The 20,508-nt window shown below is 33.7% G+C and overlaps 3 protein-coding genes across 16 annotated transcripts in view; 1 reads left to right on the forward strand and 2 right to left on the reverse strand.

The window, feature by feature from the left end:
• Positions 1–20,508, reverse strand: part of nck1b (NCK adaptor protein 1b) — a 162,006-nt gene that overhangs the window by 122,166 nt on the left and 19,332 nt on the right. For 4 of the 6 annotated variants that reach the window (XM_087309047.1, XM_087309050.1, XM_087309052.1 and 1 more), the window contains exon 3: positions 13,177–13,317. The gene's annotated coding sequence lies outside the window, so the exon portion shown is untranslated. Of the gene's footprint in view, positions 1–13,176; positions 13,318–19,273; positions 19,393–20,508 lie in introns of those variants that run through there. The other 2 variants (XM_087309058.1, XM_087309053.1) reach the window with 2 other exon arrangements.
• Positions 911–8,657, reverse strand: idi1 (isopentenyl-diphosphate delta isomerase 1). Its single transcript, NM_001025475.3, is given in 5 exon segments — positions 911–3,483; positions 5,693–5,823; positions 7,117–7,209; positions 7,371–7,543; positions 8,315–8,657. Coding segments are annotated over 5 exon segments (837 nt in total). The 5' UTR covers positions 8,437–8,657; the 3' UTR covers positions 911–3,165.
• Positions 10,751–20,508, forward strand: part of wdr37 (WD repeat domain 37) — a 48,360-nt gene continuing 38,602 nt past the window's right edge. For 4 of the 9 annotated variants that reach the window (XM_087308721.1, XM_087308723.1, XM_087308719.1 and 1 more), the window contains exons 1-3: positions 10,751–10,917; positions 15,036–15,136; positions 17,136–17,314. Coding sequence is in view for 4 of the 9 variants with exons in the window: in XM_087308719.1 (XP_087164845.1) it covers positions 17,177–17,314 (138 nt within the window). In the remaining 5 variants the exon portion in view is untranslated. 9 annotated transcript variants of the gene reach the window in all.

The raw sequence follows: 20,508 nt of genomic DNA on the forward strand, positions 1-20,508 counted from the left end.
AATTTACCTTCGGCTTAGTCTCTTTATTAATCAGGTGTCGCCACAGTGGAATGAACCGCCAACTATTCCATATGTTTTACACAGCGAATGCCCTTCCAGCTGCAACCCAGCACTGAGAAACATCCACACACACTCATTCACACACACTTATACACTACGGCCAATTTACTTATAAAGCAGGGATGTCAAACTCAATTCCTGGAGGGCCGCAGCTCAGCACGGTTTAGTTCCAACCATAATTAACACCTGATCAAACTAATTGAGTCCTTCAGGCTTGTTTGAAACCTACAGGTAAGTGTGTTGGAGCAGGGTTGCGGCAGGGCTGCGGGCCTCCAGGAATTGAGTTTGACATCCCTGCTATATAACATGTGTTTGGACTGTGGGGTAAACTCACGCAAACACGGGGAGAACATGCAAACTCCACACAGAAATTCCAACTGACCGAGTTGGGACTCGAACTAACAACCTTCTTGCTGTGAAGCGACAGTGCTAACCACTCAGCCACTGTACTGCAAAAATGTATAATATAATAATTGTAAAACATAAAAATAAAGCATTTATGAATAAAAACTACACTCATTATACTGACAAAAAGTGACAGCAAAGGCATTTATAATGTTACAAAAAATCTATAATTTTATTAAATAAATTAAAATGTAAATGATTAACAATTTAATAAAATATAGTTGGTGTTGTTTTTTCCTATTTTGAATCATTGCTGTTCATTTCTGCTTGATTAATGTTTATACCAAACAATAAATAAACCATGCTTTCCAGAAAAACCCAAGGAAAAGCTGGAAAGATTTTAACATTGAATTTGCATTAAAAACTGAGGGAATAATGCGGTGTGAATGCACAGATCATGTTAACTTTCTAAAAATAGTCAAATAAATGCATCAACACATGAGAGTATAAAGAAATCACATTTTATTGCAGTTCTCTAAAAATCAACACAACTGTAAACTTCATAATAAGCCCTGATAGTTTTATCTACAAGAAACATTCTTCCATATGCATAGTCTCTGATATGAAACTAGGCACTTCACACACAATGGACAAAATGTTAGTCAGTAAAACCTCCATAAAGGGATAGTACACCCCAAAAATTAAATGTACTCACCATCAAGTGATGGTAAACCGTTTTGAGTTTCTTTCTTCTCTCAAACAAACTGAATATATTTTGAAGAAAGCTGAAAACCTGTAACCATCGACATCCATAGTAGGAAAAAACGATTGCTATTGAAGTCAGATTTTCAGCATTCTTCATAAAATTCAATAAAAGAAACTCAAAAAAATGAATTGACAAATAAAGGGTGAGTAAATTGCAGAAATTTCAGTTCTGGGTGAACTGCCTCTGTAAATACTTACATTTTTTTCCATCACTTTGTAATACACGTGTAATACGAGTTGTAATAAACACTAAATAGACTCTCAGATTGATCAAAGACTCCTTAGGATCAAAACATTCAGTCTTTTCTTTTTTCTTGTAATGGAGCGGCCTATTAAAGGAATAGTTCACCAAAAATAATTGCATTCTGTCATCATTGACTCAATCGTATACTCACCCTTTACTTGTTTTAAACCTTTATGAGTTTCTTTCTTCTGTCAAACACAACAGAAGATATTTTGTAGAATGCTGAAAGCTTGTAATTATTGACTTCGATAAAAGGAAAAAAATATTCTATGACAGTCAATGGTTACCGGTTTTCAACTTTCTTCAAATTATCTTCTTTAGTGTTCAACAGAACAGAAGGAACCCAAATTTGTTTTAATTCTGTCATCATCACTCACCCTTTACTTGTTCCAAACCTGTTTGAGATTCTTTACTCTGTCACACACTGAAGAAGATATTTTGAAAAAAGCTAAAACTTACATAGAATGTTTCTTTTTCCTACAATGAAAGTCAATGGTTACAGGCTTTCAGCATTCTTCAAAATATCTTCTTATGTGTTTGACAGATAAAAGAAACTAAAAAAGTATTGCAAAAAATAATGGGTGAGTTGTAATAAAGTTCTAATCAACACCTAACAAGATCTTTAACACTAAATAGACTCTGAGATTGTCCCAAGACTCCTCAGAATCAAAACAAAGTCTTTTTTTCCTTGTAATGGAGTGGCCTATTAAAGGAATAGTTCACCCAAAATTGAACGATTCTGTCATCATTTACTCACCCTTTACTTGTTCCAAACCTTTATGAGTTTCTTTCTTCTGTCAAAAACAAAAGACAATTTGAAGAAAGCTGAAAACCTGTAACCAATGACGTAACCATTAATGGTTACAGACTGATTCAATAATTTTTGTTTTTCCTACTATTGAAGTCAATGGTTACTGGTTGTCAGCGTTCTTCAAAATATCTTTTTTTGTGTTTGACAGAAAAAAGAAATAATTAAAGGGTGAGTAAATGACAGAATTTTCAGTTTTAGGGGAACTGTCTCTTTAAATAGTTACATTTTCTTCCATCAACTTGTAATACGAGTTGTAATTAAGTTCGAATCAACATATAAGAAGAAAAAAAATAACACTAAGTAAACCTCTCAGATTGTCTCAGAAAGACTCATCAGGATCAAAACAATCAGTCTTTTCCTTATGATGGAGTGGCCTATTAAAGGGATAGTTCACCCAAATATTTTCTGTCATCATTCACTCAATCATTTACTCACCCTTTACTTGTTTCAAACCTATTAAGAGTTTTTTCTCTTCTGTCAAACACACAAGATGATATTTTGAAGAACCACGGACTTCTATAGTATTTGTTTCTAGTACTATGTAAGTCAATGGTTACCGGTTTTCAACTTTCTTCAAAATATCTTCTTTAGTGTTCCACAGGACACAAGAACCCAAAAATGTTAAGTTCAGTCATCATTCACTCACCCTTCACTTGTTCCAAACCTGTTTGCGTTTCTTTCCTCTGTCAAACACAAAAGAGGATATTTTGAAGAAAGCTGAAAACCTGTAACCCTTGACCTCCATAGAATTGTTTATTTTCCTTACAATGGAAGTCAATGGTTACAGGTTTCCAACATACTAATGTAGTGTTTAACTGAATAAAGAAACTGATAAAGGTCTTGAACAAATTGAGGGAGAGTAAATACTGAGTACATATTTATTTTGGGTGTACTACCCCTTTAAGTGTCCATTAGTAAGTCAGCAGTGTCCATTAGTGTCCTACATGCGGTGGATTCTGTCGTGCTCGATGAATGGTTTGAGGTTTCTGAGGTTTTCCCACCATTTGAAGAGGAAGGTTTCAGCGATGAGGCTGAACCAGGGCGTGATCAGCAGCTCTTTCCTCTTGGCTTTCTCCAGGATCTCCTTCAGCTCTTCTTTGGACACGTAGCAGTGGCTCTGGATCTCGTTGGGGTCTGGATTCAGATCTACGTCTTTCTGCATGAAGATGATGTAGTCGATCTCGTGTTCGCCCCAAACTCCATCCGACTGGGCTTTATAATGGATGCGGGTCAGGTACGTCATCTCCTCTGGAGGAACCTGGAATAACATGTAGATTACAGATTATAAAGACGAAGTCAGAATTATTAGCCCTCCAGAAACATTAGCCCCCCGTATATTTACCCCCAAATTCTGCTTGATGGAAAGATTTTTTAAACACATTTCTTAACTAGATAGTTTTAATAACTAATAACTATCTCTGTCATGATGACAGTACATAACATTTTGCTGGATATATTTAAAGATACTAGTATTCAGCTTAAAGTGACATTTAAAGACCAGGGATCTAACACTTTCATGCACTGCAGATTCAAGCACTTTAAGTCCCCTTAAATTTAAATAAATGGTAATTCATACGCTAACTGTACTTAATATTTCACTTAGTCTTAATATTTATGTTAAAAATGTCAGAGTAATTTTCAAAAAGTAACCATTTTAAAAGTCATGTTCAAAGTTTTAATAACTTAAAAATTGTTGAATAAACACATGTAATATACAAAAGCAGTTTCTAAAATATTGATAAAAATGTACATTATTGTACAAAATTTAAATTAATTAAATTCTCAGTTTTTTTTGTACTGTTTTTGACAATTGAGTGAAATTGTTTAAATAAAACCATAAACACATTTTATTTCAAATTGAATTAAAGCACTTCAAGGACCTGTGTTTGGTTTCCAGCACTTTCCACTTTCACTTTTAAGCACTTGTTTAAAATTTAAGTACTTTTAAGTACTTGAAGACATGTAGGAACCCAGAAAGGCTAAACTAGGTTATTAGATTAAGCAGGAAAGTTATGGTAATTAGGCAAGTCAATGTATAACAGTGGTTTGTTCTGTAGATAATCGTAAAAATATTGCCTAAGGGGGCTAGTAATATTGACCTTAAAATGTTTCTAAAAAAAATTGAAACAGCTTTTATTCTAGCCGAAATCAAACAAATAAGACTTTCTCCAGAAAAAAAAATATTTTAGGAAATACTGTGAAAAATTCCAGTCTGTGAAAAAACAACTTATGGTCTTATGATCAATGGGTATTTTTGTTGGAATAGCTCAAAATAACATTGTATTACTTTTATTCCAAAATGTATTTTTATTTATTTATTTAGCTTTCAGGTGATGTATACATTTCAATGTACAAAACAGACCCTCATGATTGGTATTGTGGTCCAAAGACACATTAATGAATGATTTATTAACTCATCCTCCACTTTTTAAAATCTGTTTGAGTCTTTCTTCTGTTGAACAAAAGGCGGATAATTTTAAGGATTTTGGAGAAAAAAACTAACAAAAAACAACCTACTATCCTACTATAGATGTCAGTGGTGTGTCCGAATCCACTTTTTTAAGGAAGGCCAAAATAGTCGTTGCACCAGGCGCATGGTCTAACAAGATTGGGCTTATTCTTTTAATGAGTTATGGGTGTGTTTTGAGCATAACATGCATTAAACCAATCAGAGTATCATCTCCTATTCCCTTAAAGAGTTAGTTCTGTCATGCCATGGACTCTTCTCTATTAAAATGACGGATTTTGTACGTGTAAAAACTGAACGCTTCACTAGCGAGAAAACGGTTAAACAGACCATCTGCGAAACGAGCCTCTTCCATTCGACCCTGGATTCAGGAAACAGCAGTGTACACACTCCACTGAAGCAACATTGCATACATAAACTTTTTTTTTTTTAAGTGCAACTAATTGTTTCAAAATGTATAAATGAACAATAACCTAATAATTATATCCAAATACACGGTGATGCATATTTCTCAAAAACACAACAGGTGGACAAATCTAAACATTATATAAACTAATATAAATATGCATATATTAAATGCTGCTACTACTACTACTACTATTATTAAACAAATGTAAGTTGTCTTAAATAAATTGGACACAGCAGAGCCGAATTCAACCAAAGCTCTCTGAGGTACAGAAGGCAGGAAAGAGGTAGCGGTTTTCCTATTTATGTAGACAATAATCTATACTTTTTTACATTTTAATATTCCATTTTTTTTCATATTTAAAGATATTTGTGAATTGCTGTACATACATGTGTGTGTAATAATCAACGTGTATATGCGTTTTGGAGGCGCAAACCACTAATACGTAACCAATAAAAACCCTGCATAATACCCAGTTAAGTATAAATGTCACTGTTGACGCTCAGTTTAGTTTGTTTAGGAGGACACTGCTGGTCACTGATCCTCTGAAAAGCAACTATATAATAGATTACTCATTGTTTTCTGTATTAGTACCTGGTCCATGGGAATGCCAAGCTCGGCTTGCAGGCGTCTCTGAGCGGCACGTCGGACCCCGATGGCGTCCTGCTCCTCCAGTTCACTGGTAGTGTGTAAAGGGTGACTACAGCAAGTGTTGGTAAAACAGCCTGCAGAAATACACATAAAGCCCTGACAGTAAGTTTAGTGTGTTCTAAGATAATTGTAAGTACTTTTCAAGCAATTGCAGGTGCATTTATAAACATTTCTAGATCTTTAAATGTGTGGAAAATTAAATATGTACATACTTCATCACACTATACCAGATACTATTTGCCAAATATTAGACTGCTGTCATATACACTCTTAAATTGTCACTTACTTGCATCTTAAATGTGTTAAATGTATTATTTATCTTAATTGTGGCTATTTTCATGACAACAAAAAAGTATATTACAGATATAAATTGTGTTAAGCTTTTACAATTTATTAAAAAAAAACTGTAAAACTGTGTTTGGATTAATATTGTTAAAATAGCTTCAAAATTATGAATTAAAGTTAAATTAAAATTAAAGTCGACACAATCTAATAAAACACTGTGGAGAAAAAGGAATTTATTGTTTTTATTTTTGTGTCTTTATTTTTTATTTGAAAAAATGTTTAGACTAACCACAGATCCTCCTTTTTATTTAGAATGAACCATATATTGACCAAGCATAATTCTTCTTTCTTACTGTTGTGCATACTTTAGAAGGAACTGCTGACGAGAGGAAAATAGAAGAATAACAATAGATATAGTGCCGGGGCCCTTGCTCCAGACTGCTGTCCAATAAGAGGTCTAGACATGTCACAAGGAGCTGGATGATTGTAGAAGTTGTGAAATATATTGAAGATGCACTTAACTGTTCAGTTTTGGTATGCAGAGTATTGCAAAAAGAGAAAATATGTTTGGGTATAACAGAAAAAAGCCTGATAAGTGATGTTACACCAAAACTCCACCTGTTAATATCAGTTTTGCATATATGCTGGAGTCAGGAAAATGCAAGTGAGTTGCGAACCTCCTGAATGTAATTCTTGTATTGCATTGGGGGTAACGTAACCCAGAGCTCTGTACCCAAATTATTAATTTGTATTTAATAAATTACAAATATTTTTGGCATTAAAGAAAACCCTTTCCTGACCTTTTTTTATTGAACACGCATGGAATTGGCTAGATATTCCAAAACTACACATAATAGTTAAAATACTTTTATAAATATAGGATATTGGTAGATCTTCTCCAAGTATTTAAGAATATGTGTTAAAAACAATCTGGTCCCACCAGAAGGAGAATTTATAGAAGTTGCTCTTACCAAGGACATTTGTAAAATAGATCAATTGCAATTCATGAGAACATTTGAGACAAATAATAATTATTTGCTTCTATAATATATAATTAATGTTAAAATAACAATGACACAGACCTGGAAAAGTGATTTTGGCATCAGATCTCTGCTGAAGGAGAAGCTTTTCCTCACTGTTAAACAGGAAAACACTGAACGCTCGATGCAATAAACCTGTTGGAGAAAGAAAATAATTTTTTTATTGAATTTAATAAATGATTTATTTTTTTAAGTTGTGACTTTATCCACTCCACAACACAGCAGACAACCTGCTTGAATGTACAGTGCACTTCAATAAAAGGTAAAACATTATGCACAAATTTAACATGCATTACCTTTATCGATGTTTGAGTTGAGATGGCAGTTTTTCTTGCTGTCTGCTCCAATCTTTTTGTCATTCTCATCTATCAGGATGCACATTTCAGCAAGCAACTGCACTTGCTTTTCATCCAGATTATCCATGTTAACCTCCGGCATCCTTACAGGTGAAGTAAACCGTCTGACCTGACTGAAAACACACAGACACACTCAAAAACCATGCTACCATCATAAAACAATGAACGAAACATTTATTACAGTATTTATTAATGTTTGTTATTGTATTGAGGTAAAGTTGGTATTATAATCATACATTCAGACTTTCTCCTTGATAAAATAATTTCTGAAAAGTATTCTTTGCAAATGTTGAATAGTAAACCATATTAGCCCCATTGATTATCAAAGTACAACATTGTTCACAGTCAAATAAATAGTGTCAATGTTGTTTTCAAATCATTCTTACATGTGATTTTAGACCAAATATTCAAAGTACCATGGTAAACAATATAGGCAGCGTGTCACAAGTTGTCATTGAATTAATGAGTGAATATAAAACCAACTTTACCTCAATTGTTATCGTTAGTTAATGATAATAAAGTTCATTGTTACTTTATGCTAACTCACAGTAACAGATTAGCTAACGTAATGCTAACAGGCACACGTCTGGGTTCCATTAGTGAGGAACTTCGATTATTAAATGATGTAGAAGTACAGTTCACTGTTAGTGAATAAATTAACTAATGTAACTTGAACGTAAAGTGTGGTTCAAATACTATTTAAATCACAGTATTTTGCTCAAACAAACGCATAACAAATAGTTTACCGTTACCAGAGAGCTAGTTTACCACTAAAACAACACTATTTAAAGGTCACGTTAATTAGGCCCTGTGAGTTCTACACCTTATAAAGTGCACGGAGTTGTTAACATAAGAGATGGTATGTGTGGTTGTATGGCTCTTACCTGTATTGTGGAGCAGAAAAAGCCGCAGTCTGAGCTCCTCCAGCGGTATTATTATTGGGTTTATCGGCTCTCCAGAGCAGCGCAGCAGCGGATCTGCGCACCGCCCTTAACAACCGCACCATGAGGGCACAGACAACTGACCAATCACACTGCAGCACTACTAACACGCCATCACACCACAGACACGCGCAAACACACACACCTAAACACCAGCGAGCAATAAACTATCTTTTACACTGCTTAGCTGTGATGTTTGAGATGTGTCTGACGCTTAAGAAAATACACTAATTTATGATGAAGAAACTAAACGCTGCTGGCTCTAACTCCGACGAGCACACTGAAGACAGAAACACGAGATGCAGGCTATGACAAGGATTGTGATTGGTGGATGAGAATAAAGGCGTCTTCGGATTGGTGGATGTTCATCCAGGATCTTTTCCGGGGTGTGTTAATTGCAGGAAAAAGTCATGGGAAATAAAGCTAAAATAAAAGGAGAATTAATTTATTTTTTAATTTTTGCATCTCCAAAACATATTAATTTAGGCCAAACTTAATTCCACTATAGTCATTCACAGACTGCGAAATGCCCGACATATGGAGGACGAAACCTGCAAAACAATAAATGAATAAATGCACAAATAAATAAATAAATAAAATTAGTTAATAAATCTATAAATTCCTGCATGAGTAAAAAAAATTTATAAATAAGCAAATAAATAAATAAATGAGTAAATAAATTCCCAAATTTCTGCATGAATACAAAATAAATGAATAAATAAGCAAATAAATAAATAAATGAGTAAATAAATCCACAAATTCCTGCATGACTAGAGAAAAAATAAATTAATAGATAAGCAAATAAATAAATACATAGAGGAAATAAATCCATAAATTCCTGCATGAATAAAAAAAACTAATTAATAATAAATAAGCAAATAAATAAATTAATGAGTAAATAAATCCACAAATTCCTGCATGAATAAAAAATAAATTAATAAATTAGCAATTAAATAAATAAATGAGTAAATAAATCCACAAATTCCTGCATAACTACAGAAAAAAATAGATAAGCAAATAAATAAATACATAGAGGAAATAAATCCATAAATTCCTGCATAAGTAAAAAAAATAAAAATAAAAAATAAGCAAACAAATGAATAAATGAGTAAATGAATCCACAAATTCCTGCATGTGTAAGAAAATGTATTAATAAATAAGCTAATAAATGAATAAATGAGTAAATTAATCCACAAATTCCTGCATAAATAATAAAAAAGAATAAGCAAATAAATGAATGAATGTATATAAATAGCAGTCAAAAGTCTCCCGCTTATTTTATCAAAATTACAGTAAAAAATGTGAAATTGTGAAATGTTATTGCACTATAAAATGACTGTTCAAAGGAAGTTTAATTTATTTAATCATTTATTCCAGTGATTATTAAATATTAAATATTTAATTATTAACAGTAATAAGAGCAGTAATTAATGAAGTAATATTTTCATTTGAAACTACATACAATAATAAAGCAGTCATTTAAAACAGTAATACATTGTAATAAATATTGTAATAAATTGTAATAATATATATTAATTTATTCATTTTCTTTTCACAACCTTATTCAGTACAAAGTATTACACAAACTTCACTATTCTAAAACAAAGCTTAGTAAATTCTATCCCTCGGTTTTCCCCGCATATGGAAAGTGTAAGGCTGCTTTGGGGATCTTAGCACATCTTTTTTGGTCCCGCGTTTAAATTCAGGATTTTTGGTTTGAAATATTTCAGTTCTTTGCTAAAGTTTACGATTTAATTTAATAATCAATTTATTCATATTTATATATATATTTATTTAATTATTATTTTTTTATTCATTTATTTTATTTACTATTACAAACCTATAAATTTAAACACATAAAATGTGTTATTTTGAATAAAAATCTTTGGACATAATATCAAATGTTGTAATTTAATGCGTAACAATTACACTTGAAACACACACACACACACACACACACGCACACACACACACTGATGATAACGATGATGTTAATATTTTCTCTTTATTATTATTTATATTTGATATATTTTATTATTTGTATTATTATATATTTTGCATAATTTGTATATTGTTTCTCATTATTATTTGATGTTTTAAAAGTAATTTATTTCTATTTCACATCACATTATATTATTATTACACGATACTAAGTTATTTCAGTGAAATCTTTAACGAAGGTGCTAAATCCAATTAAGTAATTGTTTTCATAATTATTGGGCATTTTGCATTAAATATAAATTATTAAATCATTATATACATATGGAGAAATTTGCGTTTTATGATTTAGATTCTGGTAGGAATATCACTGGGACTTTTATTTTGAAGTTTTACATCCGGTCGTATCTGTTATCATTTCCCTTTGCTTCACAGTCTGCCGATAGTGTCGGGATTGATCAAAAACACATCAAAGTGTGAACATCCCTCTGTGTTTTTGACAGAATCATTCGCGTGTTTCTTTGGATCATGCTGGAGGACTCCAACACACTCCATCCCATCATCAGCGCATGACAGTCGCGCTCAGATCAGCTGAAGCGGTCATAAATGTGAGTATTATTGCAAGCAGACGCGCCAGTGTCTGTCATAATGGAGGATTAGTTGATAATCAGGAGAATTACACTTTATCAGCAGCACAGACACGCATGATTGATAACGCTTGGTATGTTTGACTGTTTTAGTGGTGTTTAGTCGAGCAGGCCAGCTGACCTTGTCTCAGACTGATGTGTGTGAGCGCGCGCGAGTGTATGTGCGCGCGCGCGTTTTAATTTTTATGATCTCATTTCGCTTGAAACTTACGCAATTATTCAGTTATACACGTGTGTAATGTGTGTAAAGCAACATAAAACATGTTTATATCCAAGTATTTCCTTGTTTCATATTAATAATAGTATATTTTAATCTATTATTTTTCACTTATTAGACTATTGGAGTACAGTCGGGTATATATTCGCACATTTGGACTTAATAATATAATTTAAGAAGCGTCATTAAAATCATATTATCAGATAATGGCTACCAAAATACATTGTTTATAGTCAATTAAATATAACTTATGTTGTTTGACGTACAGTAGCATAATAAACAATGTAGAGAGCGTGTCACAAGTAAGCATGGGCTGGTATAAGTTTCTGACAGTATGATAACCTTGGATAAAAATATCATGGTATCACTTTGTGTTTACTGCTGTAAAATAATTCATTTTTAACTGTCTCAGTAAAAAAAAAACTAATTTTCCCCCCATTTAACACAATATATTACACTTTAGAAAACATTTATAGTATTTTGGAACAGTAAACATGTCAGGCTACGTAATTAAATTAAACAATTGACTTCTACTTTCTTAATTAGCGTCAAAAACACTGATTTCCTTACAACACAATAAAAATAAAAACACTTGAGAAAAAAAAAACTCTACATATACCTTAAAAACGATGTAACAAAACAGTTTTGCGGTTTCAATACCTTGACTTTTCCAAACCACAGTAAACCGGTTATAATCTCATGCCAAGTCATAAGTTGTCACTGTTCAAAAATGAACGAATGTGCAAATATAAAAGCAACCCTTAATCAATAAGCTGCTTCCTTTATTGAGAGCCTTCTTAAAAAGTAAATTAAGTCGTATGCTTTCCTAAAGCAAATAGACATCTGAGAAAGCTTTAAAATGAGAAATAATCCTACAACATAGCAAGGAAGATAGTGGTATTGCCTTTTTATTTTTGGACAATATACCATAAAATGGTAGGCTCCATTGACATGCGGTGAGGTTAATGGTTGGTGAGGCACTGACTTACAAATATATGCACGCAATGTATTTGCCAATATTGCGTTTCAGGTCTCGTATCAGCATTCTTTATGTACACATAGCAGGTATATACTGCGCCAAGGAAGAATGTAAAATGTATAGCGATTCAATATGCCTTCCAAAAAACACCAAGATGGACGCTACAGACAGCCAATAACAAGCGACACTCAGCACCACGGCGGATGCACACTCTCTCGCACACACACACCCACTGGTCTTAGCTTTACTTGTAAATGAAGTCTTGAAGCTACTTAAGTTATCTTCGGTCACACCGTTCAGCTCCGGCATTGGTCGTCAATTATTTATTACTTCCTGTTTTGATTGAAAGTCCCATTTTGAGAAATGTTTGAGCTGAAATAGTACATGCTCCATGTTTGCAGTCAGTCACTGAACAAGAATAACAGTGAGCTCACGCCCAACCCCTTCATCGCAGCTACTGCCTGCCTCACCTCATGTCTTTTCAGCGCAGCTGTACATCAGATCCTAACACTAAATAAGTGATAGACATACATGAAATACATTCCCTATTATATGGAAAGTGAAGACATAATAAGTATGTCTACAATGTATAAAAAAATCTTAATAAAGCATTACATTTGTAGCGTACACTGAGTGAGCAAAAGCTCAGGCCTGTTTGCAAGGGATTGACTTGAGGCACAGCTCGGTGCTGCCTCACCTCCCTTTAATATGCTGTAATTGAACAGGAAATATGCAAAACGCAGCGCTTTTGAATGTAAAAGTTATTGTAATGTTTTGAATCATACAGAAATTGCATTTATAGCACAGATAAATATAGATTTTATCACTTGTATAGAACTCATGGTGGATATTTCCCTTGTTCCTTGTGACGTATGTATTAAGGTATGACAATCATTACAGGATTTGATATCACCATAATTACCCCTGAAAAAGCCAAAGCAAGGCAAACACTACTAGATTACTGTAGTATAAATACAGCACGACAACATACCAAAGAGAGAGATCGACTTAAAATGTCACTTACCTGTTTAATAATGATTTGATCATCTGTGAGTTTTTCTCCTCTTAGGCCTTATGTGGTCTTTGTCGCCATCTTGTGGCGGAACATCAACAGTCCTTGCTCTGCTCAGTATGAAAGGCTGATGGCCGCCAGCGCGCTGAAGCTCTGAAATGAGAAATATTTAAAATAAGCACTATCCTTATAAATAAACTGCATAACTGCAATCTAAACAACTACATTCTTTGAATGAGTGTGTGTGGATGTTTCTCAGAGATGGGTTGCAGCTGGAAGGGTTGCATAAAACATATGCTGGATAAGTTGGTGGTTTATTCCACTGTGGCGACCCCAGATTAATAAAGGGAATAAGCCAAAAAGAAAATGAATGCATGAACAAAAACATTCTCAGCTAAATAAAAAAAGCCTCAAAAGTACATTGTTGTCCAACAGCTGCAATATTTAACAAAGTGTAGTGGGTTGTTTAGTCTCTCTTTAGTTCTAGTGTGGGCTGAGTAATAAACAGGGGTAAAGAGGCTGTATGAGTGCTGATATTGCTTTAATATTATATAGATATTATTATTATATTATAGTTATTATAATAATAATAACAATTAGTAGGGCCAGTTTCCCAGAGATGGGTTGCGGCTGGAAGGGCATCCGCTGCGTAAAAACTTGCTGGATAAGTTGGCGGTTCATTCCGCTGTGGCGACCCCGGATTAATAAAGGGACTAAGCCGACAAGAAAATGAATGAATGAATAGTAGGGCCAGACGGAATCTGACGTTTTTTTGCTATTTCTTCTGAGAATTTTGGTAAAAATCTGCGGATTTCCAGCGAAGAATCATAACTAAAACTTTAATATATTAAATAAAATGTATTAAATTACTGAATAAAAACAGAATAAATTCAGATTTACACATTTACTCAAGTAAATAAACAGAATTAATAATGGGCTAAAAATCTGCAGAAATCAGCGGAAAATCTGCAGAATTCTGCGCGCGCAGATTCCGTGTGGGCTTAGTTATCAGCCAATCAGATTCAAGAACTAGACAGAATTGTTAAGTTATAAACAACAATATACACAAAACATGGTAGTTTTGATGTTGATCAAGTGATGTTGATGTGTGGATTTACTTCACACTGGAGCCAATAGAGTAGACACATCTAAGGGCTGCTACACACCAAGCCTATTTGACCATAAACAACTAGCACTGGTGAAACCCAACTGGGTTGTCTCTTTGCGTTGACTGGTTCCGTCAGGACCAAAAAAATAAATAAATGAGCATGCGGTTTTGCGTCTGCTGAACGTGTCTTTCTACATCATGATGGGCAGTATCTGTTTTCTCAGTCAACAAATGGAAACTGAACTTCCAAGTATCGAAACGGCGTTCGGTGCTATTTTCACTGTAATCATCACCCACCACGGAGGGATTTACTCCTGTAAATATGTCTGATAATCTAATAATTCATATCATTCGGAAACAGAGCGTAAAATCAGCCTCATAAACATAGAAGTAGGAAGTTTCCAAAGCTGCGTGGAAATTGCGAGGAGAAAACGTGTCTATTAGAAAACTATTTAAAAAAAAGGTGCCTCTCAACACAAAAAGCTTGTTCAGTGTGATCACAGCCCAAAAAAAAGCTGCATGTCATACACATCCTGATGCTGCAAGTTCATCCTTCATGCATGTATCTCATATGATGTGTTCAAACCCACTAACCCCATCTGCTTTAACCCGTTTTGTTTATTTCATGACTACTCCATCCGTCCATCCACCCACTCCTCTCTGTTACTGTATGTTATGTGAACACTGTCCCTCCTCTCCTGCTGCTTTTCCCTTCGTCATTGTCATGTTTGTGAACCGATAGATGGTGTTGTTCTGTGTTCAGGCCCTGGGCTTCCTGTTTGAGGTCTTCCTCTTCTTCATCACTTTAAGCAGTCGTCTGAGGATGTGTCTGCTTTGTTTATCATTCACTGCTCTCCATGGCTGGTATTTGTATTTTTGTTTTTGCATGCTTTTTATTAACATCATGTTTTAATATGTAATCATTCTTCATATTTTATGACTTTGTAAACTGCTTCCGCTGATATTAACACTCTGATTAAAGATCTGTGTTATTGTGGATGATGGCCTGCTTGCTTTTATTTGAAGCCCGGTTTAACCTTTATTTTAACCCTTCACCTAACATGATTGTCTTTAATATCACACTCATTGCTTCATCTTCTTCTTTTAAGCAGAATGCAAATATACAGGTCATATTTCACCCAGAAATAGACAAAAACAGGAAATTATATTAAACTTTTAAAACACTTTTACATATTTATGTTGTTGTGTTATTTACTTGCATTTTCCCACAATAATTAAGCTAATTACATTTTAGTTAATTACTATTTGAAATTAGCATAGGACTAGGTGTGTTAATATGAAAATATCTCATACTTAATGCTTAAATATAAAAAAAAAAATACAGTAATCAGTTCTTTGTTTCTTCTGTTTTTTCATGTTTAAGTTATTGTCTAGTTAATTTAATTGAAAATATTTTGAAGAATAAAATAGTAAAAATAATATATTTTTGTCGTTCTACAATAAGAATTACACTTAAGGGTGCAGTATGCAATTTTGACACCCAGTGGTTGAAGTAGGTATTACATTCCTGGATCAAAACAAACGCAATCACAGATTGCCAGATTGAGAACCAACTGAAGAGAGTCTGATGATCAAGCCTAAAGGCTGATTTAAAGGTGCAGTAGGTGATTGTCTTCAGAAACATTTTTTGTTGTGCTAGTTGAAAGTCTCTTCACATTCCAATAGTATTGATTAAAGTACGTGATCTAAATGTATTTATATGTATTTTTATTTTCTATGTAAGGCATAAAACTAAAAAACGTTCATCCAATTAAATAGAGTCGGGCCGACATCTCTTATAATTCCAATAAGTAGCCCAAATTGTCTGTCAGCAAATGTAGATTTGAACAACTGCGCAACCATTTGTACGCAGCTTCGCCGTTTGTGCATTGCGCGTTCATGAGAGAGATCGAGAGAGAAAGAGAGAGCGTGATCGGTGAAAACATGCTGAATCAACTTTTTAAAACCCTGAATCAATATTGGAGTTACACGCTGGAGAAAAGATGACACCTTGGCTAAAGGATTTCTTTTAAACGGGTTACGTTCTGTGTTAAAACTATGTTAGCTTCACGCAAAGCTGATGTAACGTTCTTTTACAGCATCGATAATGTAGATTTTATTTAGTTTAACAACAAAACACAAGTAAATAGTGCTATTCCACCTAGCCAGCTTTACTGAGGACTTACTGGTTTTATATTTGCATCACATTGGTTCATTTTTGAACAATGATCACCTGTGACGCTCTCCTTATATTGTTTACCATGCTGCTCTAAATATTCAGCCAGAAATAGCATGTCAGTTTGGCTTCGTAATGAGTGTAATTCCTGCACGCCGCCGGACAAGCACTAGTTGCTTTTAACACATGAGAGAGGGTTTTGCTGTCATCTTTAAGGTGCGAGTGCTCGTGTTTCAGGAGGCGTGGCTCTGGACAGCAGGGGAGGGACTGTGATTCAGAGATTTAAGCTAAGCTGTTAGCTGTTGTGGAAGATCACCTACTGCCCCTTTAAATTGTGGTCTAAATATAAGCAGTAGCACTCGACAGAAGGAATATTTTCCATATTAAAAGAAGTCCTAACCAACACCTGAAATGTATATATTAGAAACAGCTTCTATTTCTTGCAGCTGAACTGCAGAAAACTGACAATGATCAGCTCAGGTACACCTCATGTGCTTTATTCAATGTTAAATACTAACAATGCGAGTTTTAATGCCATTTTGCATGACATTTATTGCCATACTACTGAAAGCAGCAGCAGATAGTTTTCCTTCAATCGTTTAAAATTGAGCTTTAGATTGAACAAACACACATTATATTTGCCCTGTGCTGTAGGATGGAGCAAACCCTTGCTGTCTGATTGCTCAGTTTCAGGTAGGAAGTGCGTATCGGGACGTCACTGAGGAGTGATGCCTGTTGAAAGTGGAAACAGCGCAGCCGCCCGTCAAGTCAAACAGAAGCGCAAATCGCACAGTCTCTCCATTCGGAGGACCAACAGCACCGAGCAGGACAGGACAGGCATGCAGAGAGACATGCTGGAAGGACAGGTACCTTTCTCTTCTACTCTTAAACCTGTCTGAGCACATTTAGATCCAGTTTTTGGTTGTATAGGCTAGAGGAAACCATTGAGTTATACTTCTGGTGTGCTGTCAAGAATGAGACAAAGCCAGTTCAGTGACATTGTTTTTGATATCTTGTTTGTTTTGTATTAATAAAACACAGAGTCATGACAGCTGGGATATGATATGTGTGTTTACATAGTCAACGTGTTATGGTACCTATTGTTTCATAATAGCTCTTTTTTTTAAATAATTTTTTTGTGCATTTTTTAGTTTATAGATTAATAAAACAAAAAAAAATTAACGTAGTAACGTAATGCATTACTTTCCGTAACTAAGTAATGCAACTAATTGCTTTTTTTGGGGAGTAACTCAATATTGTAATGCATTACTTTCTGAAGTCACTTTCCCCAACACTGCATATATGAATATATAAATAAGACATAATATTATGAAAAACTTTCCCCAGTGATGGGTTGCAGCTGAAAGGGCATCCACTGCATAAAACATATGCTGGATAAGCTGGCGGTTCATTCCGCTGTGGCGACCCCAGATTAATAAAGGGACTAAGCCGAAAATAAAATCAATGAATGAATTATGAAAAAGAAAGGACAAATTGTGAATAATAACAACATGTAACTGTGATTTATAGTATGTGTGTTTGCATAGCTAATGTGTTATTTTATTATATTTTTAGAAGGGAATAGAATAATCACAAAGTTAATAAAATGAAAAAATGGTTATGTGAAAATCCATCCAAAAAAGAAAATATAATTTACTAAATATGTTTAAATGCTGCTACTAAAAGTGTTCAAAGTAACTCTTATTTTCTGTGTTTGATTTTAACTTTAACTCCAGCCGTCATTAAACATGCAAAAAAGTAAAACAAAAGCAAAGAAGCTTTGAGGCATATTTAAGTGTAATCAGCTAATGCATTGATTTTGGTATTCCTTTAATACTACAATAAGAGGTGACATTATAAAAAAAACTGTTGTAAATAATAATAAAAGAAAGAAAAAAAACTACTTTTTTTAAAAAATATACTATGGACAGGGTTCATGCACATTTTTACTACAGAAATTCCAGGAATTTTAAGTCAATTTTCTTGACCTAATGTTCCATGTAATGTCTACATATACATGGTAAATCATATGAAATGTTTTAACTTATAACAGCATATCATAAAACAAGCAATAGATTCAATAAATTTTTATGTCTATGTAAAGATGATGCTTACACGGCACAAATAATGTGAGAGCATGTTTTGGCCAAGAAAAGAAAAGAAGTAAAAACAACTAACCTCCATTTCAATATACAGATATTTGTCAAACTGATTTTAGATAATGTTAATAGTTTATTAAACTAGTAATCGTAGGTAAAACTACTTCTATTTTAAAGTCGCGATCACACTGCACTTTTCGCTCCATAGACTTCCATTCATAGGCATGCCAGTGAGGCAGACCAGAAACGCAAGCACGTGCGACAAGTTTCACGTTTCACTGCATTCGAAAGTTCAAAGCCTGCGAAATCACATCAGGTAATTGCGTGAGACCAATAGAAGATCATTTAAAATGAGAAATTTAAAATATGGCGCAATCGCTCACTTGTATTAACGTCTAATCATATTGTTAACCCCGCCCCTTTTCGCTGCGATGTATGACAGAATTTTGCAAGCACAAGCTCTAGTGTGACCGCAGTCGATTTGGACACAAACGTCTGCTAAGTGATTAGGTGTAAACGTAATTTCCATGACTTTTCCAAAACCTTGTGGCTTTTTCCTGTTTTTCCAAAACTTTTTTTCAGGCCTTGAAAATGTCAGGTCAAAATTCCATGACTTTTCCATGACCGTATGAACCCTGTTTATAAATGTCACAATCGGTGTCGCACCACAGACGATCAACACTGAGATTATCAAAAACACACATTTATTTACAAACTCGCACTTACTACACGGGAACATGGAACACAGGCATCATCGGGGATGTGACAATACATAGCCGGAGAAAGACTGAACACAGGAGTAGAAATACACAAGACGTAATTAAACTGAATACACACAGGGGTGAGACACAGGTGGAGATACTGAAACATTAACACAGGGCGGGAAAACAGAACAAAGGAGTCACATGACATAGACAAACACAGGGGACACCACATGACACAGAACCACAAGACATGTGACAATAAATGCAATATTACAATGGCGTTTGGATCCATGTGAACATGCGGTGTTGTGTGAATTATTTTATCATAAATTAATAAAAATATATAATATAAAAGAACTCTCTTTAAAAAAAAAGAAAGTGAAAATCCAGCACCACACTTTCATTCTCCAAAACAAATGAATGACATTTTATTAATATAATTTTCTGTCCTTAATTAATCTTCTATGTCCTATTATTATAAAATTGTATGTTTTGACACACAGTGTATTGTAATAAATGCATGCAATCCTTCACTGAACATGCAACATAAAATCTATAATTAGACACTGTAAAATAACAAAAATAGCCGAATTATATTACATTTAAGAAGGTCTCTGGTTCGAGTCCCGGCTGGGTCAGTTGGCATTTTTGTGTGGAGTTTGCATGTACTCCCCGTGTTGGCGTACATTTACTCCGGGTGCTCCGGTTTTCCCTAGAGACGACGAGCTGGTGTTTGCTAATTGCCATCGCTTTCTCTCTCTCTATTCAATTCAGTTCAATTTAATTTGATTCAATTTAATTTAAATGTGCTTTGTTTGCATGATTTGTCAAGTATTTCCAAAGCATTGCAGATTACATAAACAATGAATAAATCATAAAGTGATTATATATAACATGTATACAAAACACAACAAAAAATGCATACCCAAATAAGAAATAAAAAGACTAATGATAATTAAAAATATAGTGAAAGAGAAAATATATTTTCATTAGTGATAAATTATATTATTTATTAAAATATAATATCAAAATATCTTCCAAGAAAAACAAAACTCAAAACAAAAATAAAACAAAACAAAAATAGCAAAGCAAAACAAAAAACTAAAATTAAAAACAAAAATTAAAACAAAACTAAATTAAAATAAAACTAAATTAAAATACAAAAACAAATTAAAACAAACAAAAATTAAAACAAAACTAAAACAAAATTAAACAAAAACTGAATTAGAAAAAAACTAATAAAATAAAATAAAATAA

The sequence above is a fragment of the Danio rerio genome, chromosome 24 (genome assembly GCF_052040795.2).
Source record: "Danio rerio strain M-AB ecotype USA chromosome 24, GRCz13ab, whole genome shotgun sequence".
Classification (NCBI taxonomy): Eukaryota; Metazoa; Chordata; class Actinopteri; order Cypriniformes; family Danionidae; genus Danio; species Danio rerio.